Raw genomic sequence first — 11839 nt, 5'->3', positions numbered from 1 at the left:
TTGAAATTAACTGACGTCACGACCTCGTTATTCCGGAAGAGTTTTTTTCCTACCATTCAGTAAGCGAGTAGGAAAGAGTTTTTTTCCGAACGACGGACAAAAGGCATTTTACCCGCCATGAGAGCTTGACTCGTGGTGCTTGCGCCAGCATGTGGCCTACTATTAGCGTCTTTCTGTTTATGTCTTTAAGATGCTTTCAGATGGGACGAGTATCTGGTATCTGCATGGCCCGTTGGTAACTTGACGGACTTGTTATAGTGCTTGTGTTGTTCGTATTACAAAATTTGTACAGAGACGGAAAGATGAATGTAATGAAAAAAAACAAATTTACAAAAATCCAGATAATTATTGAAAGGAAATTGAAGGTTATCATGAAAATGGAATAGATCCAGAAACTATCACTGCGATTCACGTACAATCGTGGCATGCACACACTTGTAGTACCGTAGTAACCGATCTCGCCTCTAGGAGCATATTGAGGAAATTTATTCTTCAAAAAGCTTTGAACACTTTCCCAAGAACTTTCATCGAGATCCTGTGACGTATTTGTAAGAATGGCTAGACGACAAGTGAAGTCTGTGACGTAATCATGAGTGACGGTGTCGGACGAAGTGAAGTGATTAGTAAAGAGAACCTTAGATTTAAAGTAACGTGTGGTGTTGGATACGAGAGCAATGGTGATGGAAAGAATCCATGAAGAGACTGCAGCAATTATCCATAGACTTGTAGAAGCATTTCGAGCTTTGAATGGACAATAGACAGCAAACAAGCGGTAGCCGGTGAGAATAGCCATGAGAAAGCAGGAAGTTTGGCTGGAAATCACGCACAGACTTCCCGCCAATGAACAAAGTGGGCTCGATCTCCATTCATAATCGAATTCGGAATATCTGCCTGCAAACTGAACGTCTTTCACTAAAATAATCATCAAATAAACACCCATTAAGCAGTCAGAGACAGAGAGGTTGATGATTAAAATATGGTTGCATACAGAAGCATCTTTGTTTTTCCTTTTATGGAGAGTACCAATGGAAAATAAGCCGACGTAGAAGTTTCCAACAATTGTCAACTTGCAAATACTTCAACTCATTTCATCCAAAGACTTGATAAAATGTTCATCATTTCCATTAGGGCAGTCAAGCTTTCCATCATTGTCGTATTCCATTGGGATACATCCTGCCTTTGTATTTTTCTCGTTCCAAGCACAAGCACAATTCTTTTTCCGATAAAATAATAAAAATGAGTTAATTTTTTTCACTAATTTATTTAAAAAAAATATTTATGTGTAAAAAACATGAAAAACCAAAATTTTACTAGATATTTAGGAACTGTCAAAGATTGAAAATTGTGAGTTCTATGAAAACATTAACAATTTCTGTTAAAGGTGTGAAGACTACTACGAGAATAACCCCTAAGACTACGCCCATACCCGCTCATGATATGCCGTTGACAGTGATTGATGGAAAGCCACTGACAGTGATTGATGGAAAGCGATGCAAGGAGCCTCCTATTATACCGTTCGTGTTGTGACGTTTAAATCTTTTGCTGACATCCAACTTAAACGTATTCAAACTTTATAAAACAAGTTGCCTGCTATGATAGGCTGAAAATTTAATGCGTCCCAACGCAAACAAAAGAATTGTGCGCTGTCTCATGCAGTCTGTCAAGATATCACGCGAGTGTCGGATCACGTTGTGAACAAATCGTGACAAGCATTGTGACGTAGTATATCATCTCAAGCGAGGGTCAAAACATGTTTGCAGGGAATTGTTTTAAGGACTTTCGTGGGTTTTCTTATCGTATGTAGCAACTTAGGTATGGCCATCACCACTCTACAATACTTTATTTATTGCGCAGCAGTGCAGGTGATCGGGACCTGTGAGATGTGGAGTGCAAATGCCCACCTATGTCCAAAGCCTTTCAGCTATGGGTGCCACAAGTTTACAAATGTGTGTTAAAGCACATGACCCACACAATTAATCATGAAACGTATTTCAGAGCTAGAGTGAGCAAATAATGTATTAGAAGTGATTGACAGTGATTGACAGATAAATCAAACCACCACTTGGCACAACACCACAGGTAAAACAATGATCAAATAATTACAGGTGGACTTAACACTTCGTCACGCTTGAGTGACTTTCTCACAGTTCACGAAACAAAGGCAACCCCGGGGGGCAATTAAAGCCCCACACATGTTACAAGGACAGCTTTCACCAAGCAAGCAACATGCTGTGTGTCTACTTGGAGCGACAAATCGTGACGGCACGTGACAGAGAGTATCAGCTTCTGATGTGAGTTTTCATGAGCAAGATTCGACACAGCATAAGTCACAGCATGAGACAATTCTTTTATTTGCGTTAAAGTTTCAGCCTATCATAGCAGGCAACTTCTTTTGTAAACTTTGAATACGTTTAAGTTGGATGTAAGCAAAAGATTTAAACCTCACAACAGTGACGGCATAATAGGAGGCTCCTGGCATCGCTTTCCATCAATCACTGTCAGTGGCATACCGTGAGTGGGTGTGGCACGTAGCCTAGGTTGAATAGTTCATTTGAGAATTTTAGGTTAAACTTGTTGAAATTTTGTGATTTGTTTCTTATGATGAAGTGTAATTGTAATTTGCTTGTTATTAATCAGATCTTAAAATCTTTTCAGTTTCATTTTCGAATTCTAGGTCGACCTGAGCATGACCAGCTTTCGTAGTTCGCTTTATTTTGACCATAGAAAGCGGTTTTAACTAAAACTAGAACAATTTAGAAAATGTAGAAATACAAATTTTACACTGTTTTTATTAAATATTTATCCTTTATGTTTTATTCATCAATATTTATGTTGGAAGCACTGCTAGAGCGAAATTTAGACGCCCAACTTGTCTGTCCAAGTCGACTTCATGTCTTCAACTGAGTTCTGTGTTCAGCTGTGAATGCTCTTTTCAAAAGAAAATTATCACGTTACGCATAATTGTTTCTGATCAAGGAAATGCATTTAATAATATGATCTCTATGTTCTATATTTGTTTTACTGATTTCTATGTTTTTTCGGAACTTTTCCAACTGCATTCACCGTTCCAGTGATGAGTGGACTTGTAATATCACGTTGTACGAATAATCTACTTTAGCGATCACCCTCATCACCATTGACGGCATATTTATATCATCTAAGTGCAGATTCCAAAAGACAATGAGTTAAAAATGAAATTAATGTTTTTATTGTTGATAATTCTACTTCTGACGTCAGTACAGGGAAGACGTCAGCTTTTGGAGGATTCTCCCCTTAATTTGCGTAAGTTTACAATCAGTCGCTTCTTTATATATTTAACTTATTAAAGAAATTTATATTGCCTGGAGCATCACAGCTAAAAATTGACTTTAACTTTGTAACTGACCTGTTGTTTGCTTAAATAACTTGCTCAAAACATCTCCGCTTCCAAAGCGAGCTCGGTTTATTTTCGTGATTGTTGGGGATGGTTCGACCGTGTGCTTTGCGTGCTATGGCCAATAACCGGTGCACAGCGATAATTCTGCAGCAATATTTCATTTCTGTGCAGTTCGTTGTCATTATTGGGTCACAAGCTGCCAATCATCCCAGTTCAACTGCAAATGTGAGGATAATGCACACGGGGAACCCCCTGAATGCATACCACAGTCATGGGTCTGTGACGGGCAACGAGATTGTTCGAATGGAGCTGACGAACTTGATTGTAGGTGCGATCCTGGCCAGTATCAGTGCTATGATGGAGGCAGTTTGAGGTTCTATCAATGCATAAATGACAGCAGAGTATCTGATGAAGCGTGGGATTGTTTGAATTATGGAGATGTTTACAATGATGAGCGTGAAGAAGGATTCCAATGCAACAATGGTCTTCATGCAGCGTCTTTGATTAAGTGCGATGGATTTGATTTTTGCGGAGACAACAGTGATGAAGATAATTGTGGTTATGTTGATTGTCCTCAACACAGATGTGATTGTTACAAGGAAGGAAACGATACTTGCGGGGATGGAACGAAATGTTTCGCTGATCATCGTGAGTTGAATAATTTCTTCTTGTTAACAAAGTAAATTATTATTAAAGTATGTTAAAGTGTGTGTATTATTAAAGGAGATTTTAAAACGTTTTCTTGTTTAACTTAAATCGAAGTTAAAAATTGTTTAGTTGCATTTTTGTTTGAGTCATAATGTTTCGATTAAACTCATCGATTCAACTCATCAATCAGTTCACAGAAATATAATGAACTAATTTACACCTTTAAACAGTGGCAGCTCGTTAATATTGCTGGAAGGCCAGTTTTATTAGATTGATATCGTATCACTTAACTAGGTTCACCAGCAACAAGACCTTTCACTTGTAGGCTAGGATCGTTTTAACGATTATTATGGAATAAGTTAACGCAGTGCACGTCCATGGCTAAGTGCAGTGGCTTTGACCTGAAGGATTTGATCGAACAGAACTCCTTCCGAATCGGGATCAAGTTTATTAACTGCGAATATTCCGTAGCGCACGCCAACGCTTTCGTTAGGTTAGCCCGTACCATATGACCATATAAGGGACCATAATTACCATATAAAGCAGTGGTTGAGAACCAATGGGTTAGCCCGTACCCTTATTTGAAAAGGAGATAGCCGTAGGCGATGGACCCTTACGTACATTTCAAGCATGAGAGTAGTTGTGACTGCATTTGTAGACCTGCTTAATCTTCGCTGCACGTTGCGGTTTCATTGCTCAAACATGATGTGAGATTTTGTTGAAGATCTAGTCAGTGTTTTCATTTCGTTTATTTGAAAATGTATAAGTAGTTCAAGTTTTGGAAGCGGCCAACTCAGCTGCTGCCCTTCCATTTATAAAGCGATCTCACGATATTCCACTGTTTGTGATTGAAATGCTCACATAATTATGCTGGTTAACCTAAAATAAGTGAAATCTCCCATCCAATGTTTCTTTATGTTTCATCGATATTTATCGCTACAAACTGTTCTGAAATAGCCTGTTGTGACGTCATGGCGTTTACTTTCGCAATACTTGTTAAATATTTTAAAGTAAACTTTATAAATTCAAAATATCACCGATTTTAGTCTGTTTACGTGTGAACGTAAGTTTCTTATTGGAACCAATAGTTTTTGTTTGAAAAAGCAGCTGGTTTCGTTTCCAAATTAATGGGAGCGGTCAATCATTTGACCCGTTGATAAACTTTATTATAATATAAATTGGAATTTGTTTGTGTAAAAGTAACGGTGAGAGTTGGCCTAGTATCTTTTTCTTCTTCGTTGCCGAATCATCCTGTTTTATTGGAAATTATTTTACAGGTAAATGTAACGGAGACCCGGACTGCCCGGACGGAAGTGACGAGTGGAATTGTTCATCGTGTCCTTCGCATAGTTCCCGACGTTGCGCTTGTAATAAAGTTGATGATTATTCTTGCGGCGGAAGAAGATTCGTTTGTTACGACGAACAAAGTAACTAAAGTTCATCACTAGCCTGAACTTTTTTATTAAATCGTTATTTTTAGTGACGTGTTTACAATTATCAATGGTTTAAAACTTTGCATAGGGGAATGCGATGGATCGGCAACCTGCTCAGACGGAAGTGACGAATGGAATTGTTCATGTCCGTCTTGGTATCCGCTTCGCTGCGCTTGTAATAAAGTTAATGATTTCACTTGCACAGGAAGAGGACCTGTTTGTTATTTTCAGGGTGGTGGGTAAAGTTGATTATTGAAGCTACATTCTTTTAGTTGGAATTTAATTTAATAAAATAAAACAAAATACTGTTTACTTTTATTATTAAAGATATCTTAACGCTACGTGGTATAATTGTTTTGTTTTATCTCCCCTTGCATCACAGCACACAACTCCTTGCATCCCAGCAAACAAGTTCTTGCATTCCAGCACATAATTCCTTGCATCACAACACACAATTCCTTTCATCCCAGTAAAGTAGTTCTTGCATTCCAGCACATAATTCCTTGCATCACAACACACAATTCCTTGCATCCCAACACACAATCCTTGCATCCCAGCACACAATCCTTGCATCCCAGCACACAATCCTTGCATCCCAGCACACAATTCCTTGCATCCCAGCACACAATCTTTGCATCCCTACTCAAAATTCTTGCATCCCAGCACACAATTCCTTGTATCACAGCACACAACTCCTTGCATCCCAGCAAACAAGTTCTTGCATTCCAGCACATAATTCTTTGCATCACAATACACAATTCCTTGCATCCCAGTAAAGTAGTTCTTGCATTCCAGCACATAATTCCTTGCATCACAACACACAATTCCTTGCATCCCAACACACAATCCTTGCATCCCAGCACACAATCCTTGCATCCCAGCACACAATTCCTTGCATCCCAGCACACAATTCCTTGCATCCCAGCACACAATCTTTGCATCCCTACTCAAAATTCTTGCATCCCAGCACACAATTCCTTGCATCACAGCACACAACTCCTTGCATCCCAGCAAACAAGTTCTTGCATTCCAGCACATAATTCCTTGCATCACAACACACAATTCCTTGCATCCCAACACACAATCCTTGCATCCCAGCACACAATCCTTGCATCCCAGCACACAATCTTTGCATCCCAGCACACAATTCCTTGCATTCCAGCAAACAAGTTCTTGCATCCCAGCACACAATTCCTTGCATCACAGCACACAACTCCTTGCATCCCAGCACACAATTCCTTGCATTCCAGCAAACAAGTTCTTGCATCCCAGCACACAATTCCTTGCATCACAGCACACAATTCCTTGCCTCCCAGCTCACAATCCTTGCATCCCAGCACACAATTCCTTGCATCCCAGCAAACAATCATTGCATCCCAGCACACAATTCCTTGCATCCCAGCACACAATTCCTTGTATCCCAGCACACAATTCCTTGCATCCCTGCTCAAAATTCCTTGCATCCCAGCTAAAAATTCCTTACATCCCAGCACACAATTCCTTGTATCTCAGCACACAATCCTTGCATCCCAGCGCACAATTCCTTGCATCCCAGCACACAATCATTGCATCTCAGCTCAAAATTCCTTGCATACCAGTTCAATATTCCTTGCATTCCAGCACACAAGTCCTTGCAACCCCGCAACAAAATTCCTTGCATCCCAGCTCAATATTCCTTACATTCCAGCACACAACTGTGCAACTTTTCCCATGGAACTGCCATAAAACGTGCATATAGGTCCACGTATCTCGGGCTATAACTTTATAAAATTCCACCAAAAGCGTTTTAATGATCCTCAACGCCATCTTCAAACTTAACTGTTTCTACAGTGTTTTTACAAAAATCAACAACTTCTTGAGTTTGTTGGTTTGTTCAGACCTTACTTTTACCTTTTAACATAAAACCGAAAGATTAAGAAACTCGACCTTTCCATCGATATCGCTGTTTTGTAGAGAGATGTAATGTGAGGATCTATTGCCAAGACTCATCAGATGAAATGAATTGTTCTTGTCCGGAAGACAAATTCACCTGCTCCTGCTTCCGTAAGAACTTTCCTACTTGCAATATGTGGATAGGATGTATTCCGATGGAATACGTCAATGATGGAAAACTTGACTGCCCTGATGGGAATGATGAACATTTTGTCAAGTCGTGGGATGAAATGAATTGTACTTCTTGCAATTTCGATGTTATTAGGTTAGAAAAGGAAAGCTTTTGTATCCCATCTTGGTGTGACAATTCTACTTGTACAAAGGCACCATCCTTACAATGTAGTGAGTATGATTGCAACGTAAGTGATGCGGTTTGCTTCTCTTTTTGTTCGGAAAATGTCACATCAGTCACCTGTGGCGACATATTCCAATGTTCTGATCAATCCCTTATATTAAACCAAAACTTCTGTAATGGAAACAAAGACTGTAAAGACGGTAGTGACGAAATAATTTCTCAACCTGGATTTAAATGTTCGGCCAAGTTCTCAACCATTCTATGCGTCCTTCCTCAATGGAATCTGTACGACGACATCCCGCAATGTTATGATGAATCTGACCTTTGTTTTAGCAGTGATGGCTCTTTTCATTGCTTTAAGTGTCTGGACAATCGCTTGATCATCTCGTCTAAGCAAGTCTGTGACGGTGTCATTGATTGTTTCGACCTATCAGGCGAATGTCTCTGCGATAAGCCTTCCTTGCCGGAGTGTCTTGATATCTTCTCTAAATCACCCATTTGCAACCTTTTTAAATCCTGGAACATTGAAGCAGATGATACCAGCAGTACTTTCTGTTCTGGCCTAAGCTGTGCAAATCGTTCGCAAGTTGGTAAAACTTTAATGCCTTGCAAGAACAAACAGGGCGACACGCGTGCTGTCCAGTGCGATGGAAGACCAGAATGCGTCGACTTCTCTGATGAGTGCAAATCGTGTCCCAATCCTCCTGCATTTTGTAATGATACTTGCCGCACTTACTTCCCGATGGGAGATCGATATTGCGACGGTTACATTGACGAGGCATGAAAGTACTTGCTAAACACAAACTGCTCCAAAGGATTTGATGAAGCAAATTGTCCGAAGCGATTTCAATGCAAAGCAGGTAGAAGGACTAGCATCGACATCTTACAACAATGTGACGGCAGAGAAAACTGCGATGAAGGAATTGACGAGAAAAACTGCTCAGACAGACATTATTGTGTAACAAAGGTGGGAAGTCTAAAATCAATTCCAACGTCTTTAGTTGTTGATGGCAAACAAGACTGTGTCGATGGGTCAGATGAATTTATTCCTGGAATATTTTCGTCCGCTCGTAACATGATTGACAACCTCGGTCTAAAAATATGGCTGTGGTTTATCACTGTATTCACCATTGTTGGAAACTTCTACGTCGGCTTATTTTCCATTGGTACTCTCCATAAAAGGAAAATGAAAGATGCTTCTGTATGCAACCATATTTTAATCATCAACCTCTCTGTCTCTGACTGCTTAATGGGTGTATATTTGATGATTATTTTAGTGAAAGACGTTCAATTTGCAGGCACATATTCTGAATTCGATTATGAATGGAGATCGGGCCAACTTTGTTCATTGGCGGGAAGTCTGTGCGTGATTTCCAGCCAAACTTCCTGCTTTCTCATGGCTATTTTCACCGGCTACCGCTTGTTTGCTGTCTACTGTCCATTCAAAGCTCGAAACGCTTCTACAAGTCCATGGATAATTGCTGCAGCCTCTTCATGGATTCTTTCCATCACCATTGCTCTCGTATCCAACACCACACGTTACTTTAAATCTAAGGTTCTCTTTAGTAACCAGTTCACTTCGTCAGACACCGTCACTCATGATTACGTCACAGACTTCACTTGTCGTCTGGCCATTCTTACAAATACGTCACAGGATCTAGATGAAAGTTCTTGGGAAAGTGTTCAAAGCTTTTTGAAGAATAAATTTCCTCAATATGCTCCGAGAGGCGAGATCGGTTACTACGGTACTACAAGTGTGTGCATGCCACGATTTTACGTAAATCGCAGTGATAGTTTCTGGATCTATTCCATTGTCATGATAACCTTCAATTTCCTTTCCTTTGTGTTTGTACTTTTTGGATTTTTTTTAATCTCCTGGAAAATGAGAAATCGTCCAATACAAAGTAACAACGCGCAGAAGCAAAACGCCAAAATGAATCAACGAATCGCTCGCATCATTATTTCCGATTTTCTTTGTTGGGTTCCCATCTGCATAATGGCTTACATAAGCGTGAGTGGAGTGAAGCTTCCAGATGGAGTTGAAATATTCACTGCAGGAGTGCTCCTCCCCATCAACAGTGCATTCAACCCCATCTTGTACTCGCCCTACATCGAAGCTAAAGTGGAATACTTGTGGAAAAGAATTCGCCCCAACTGCAACCAGCCCCCCAGCAGAGCAGCAAACTAGTTTGACGTAGTTTCCTAAAGTTTGAGTTTACTGGATCCGTTCCATCTGGAATTCTCGAAAACTTGATTATTTGCATCAGATGTTTTTATCGAGTTTATTCATTTCCTGTGTTGAATTTGAGTTAACTTCTTGTTTGAAGTATTTCGTTGGTTGATTAGATATTGCCATAAAATACTTCTACTCATTAACCGATTTTCTGAATAACTTAGTTTGATGTGATTTGACTGTGTTGCTGCTGTATTTTAATAATGCTGTTGTTTTAGTAATTTCCTGGTTCATTTTTCTTAAAAGTTCTTGAACATTTTCAACCATTTGATCCAAGAGTCGTCATTTGATAGCGTCATCTATGATTATTCAAACACGTGTTTATATGGCAATGTATAATGATGATGGATATGTTGGTTGCGGTGTTTGTTTTAATTTATAATTCTTTATCACCAGTGCATCGTCTCTTTATTGTTGCTTCAGAACTAAATCAATCAACGCAAACACGTCAACAATTTTATTACAGAAATAATAATAAAAAAGTTTAATCATAGATTGCAAAGATTTTATTTTTTAAATATTCCTTTCTTTCTCTTAATGCTTGATCTTTTACTTTGTTAGGATTTGAAGTGGCGACACATTGAGATGATTTGAAACTTATTTCAAACATAAACGCGAAATGAATGAAATTTGATTTTGCACAAATCTATGACAAAAGAAAATTCAAATCCAAATAAATTAAAGTTGCCAGTTTTCCGACTCTCCCAGTAAAAGATAGAAAAGGTGCGTGATTGTGTTGTGGTACGTAGCTACATGGAAAAACAATTAAGGCGAAGGCAAGAATACTTGCAAAAACTCACAACCAACCAGAAGCAGAAACTTCATTTAAATTTCAGTCCGATGCGGTGCTGGCGCTTTTATGTGAACATGGATCAACCAGATCAAGGTCGAAGAAACAAAAGAAACGAGTGTGATGTAACAGAGCAGCTGGTGCAAATGATGGTTCTCTGCAACTTGATCGTTTCACCGATGCGACTTATATGGCTGTACTGGGCAAAGACTTGCCATAGACTTAATTCCTGGGAACGTAAGATTATTCTTGGCAAGTATACTTGTGAGGTTTTGACTTAGTTAGCTCTTGTTTTTTAGCGCGTATTTGCTCCGCTAATGATGACAATAGTGAGGTAAAGCGCCAAAAGAAGAAACTGTTTTGCATATTTAGAATCCAATAAGATGCAAATCATTTCTATTCTATAGTTAGTAAATTTTAAGCCAAGATGTTGAATCTTTTGCAAAAGCCCCATGGAACAACACCAAACAACATAGACGAACAACATACATAGAAACAACATAGAAACAACATAAACAACATTACCCCATAGAACAACACAAGCCTCATATTAAACAAAGTACAATTTTTCAGTTTGCAATAAACGAGCCCGCGGCCGCCTATAGCTGAGTTTTTGCATCCACCACGACGTAAGGTAAAAGAGCTTAATGCAATCTTTTGGGCAAATTCTTGTAGGTAGAGTTCTCTCACCCAACACTTAAACTTTTAAACAAATTCTTCCTTGCATTTCTACAAAAGAGCACTTAAGAAGACTTAACTTTGGACCAACACAAAATGTCAATTTTAGCACAAGACAAGAATCGCAGTCAGCAAACGTCATAACGACAACAAACCATCACTAATTGACGTCACATGCGCACTGGACTAGAATTATTCTTCAACGTTATGTATATTGACGTCCAGAACCCGACCTTGGTCATAATCGCGGTGCTGCTTTTTTAAAACTGCTTAAATCCGTATAAGAGGCCCTTCAGAAATTGCTTTAATTAAATTAAAAATAACGCTTTTTTAGGTAACGCTTTTTTAATAACACTTTTTTGTCTTTTTTGATCACCAGAAACGTTTGTCATAAAAAGAGTCAGGTTTCGTGTGACCAGAAGACCAAGAAGTGCTAGCAGCAAAACTTCAACAA

At 39.2% G+C, this 11839-nt stretch overlaps 2 protein-coding genes across 2 annotated transcripts; both read left to right on the top strand.

Moving 5' to 3' along the window:
- The first annotated feature begins 3166 nt into the window (after nt 1-3166).
- Nucleotides 3167-8596, top strand: LOC143450713 (uncharacterized). Its single transcript, XM_076951368.1, has 5 exons — nt 3167-3282; nt 3548-4024; nt 5302-5451; nt 5546-5692; nt 7411-8596. Exons 1-5 carry the CDS (start codon nt 3192-3194, stop codon nt 8466-8468), a joined length of 1923 nt encoding a protein of 640 aa, XP_076807483.1. The 5' UTR covers nt 3167-3191; the 3' UTR covers nt 8469-8596.
- On the top strand, nt 8469-10404 carry LOC143450714 (G-protein coupled receptor GRL101-like; the record flags this gene model as incomplete). Its single annotated transcript, XM_076951369.1, has 1 exon — nt 8469-10404. A coding segment is annotated over one exon (1404 nt), but the record flags the coding sequence as incomplete, so codon positions are not given.
- Between the last annotated feature and the right edge of the window lie 1435 nt (nt 10405-11839).

The sequence above is a fragment of the Clavelina lepadiformis genome, chromosome 3 (genome assembly GCF_947623445.1).
Source record: "Clavelina lepadiformis chromosome 3, kaClaLepa1.1, whole genome shotgun sequence".
NCBI lineage: Eukaryota > Metazoa > Chordata > Ascidiacea > Aplousobranchia > Clavelinidae > Clavelina > Clavelina lepadiformis.
Note: the sequence above shows the minus strand (reverse complement) of the source record. Positions and strands in the feature narration are given on the sequence as shown.

Coding starts and splice junctions, on each gene's coding strand:
- LOC143450713 (XM_076951368.1), top strand. CDS start 3,192: ATGAAATTAATGTTTTTATTGTTGATAATTCTACTTCTGACGTCAGTA. Junction 3,283..3,547: donor GGATTCTCCCCTTAATTTGC/GTAAGTTTACAA, acceptor ATTTCTGTGCAG/TTCGTTGTCATTATTGGGTC. Junction 5,693..7,410: donor TGTTTGTTATTTTCAGGGTG/GTGGGTAAAGTT, acceptor GCTGTTTTGTAG/AGAGATGTAATGTGAGGATC.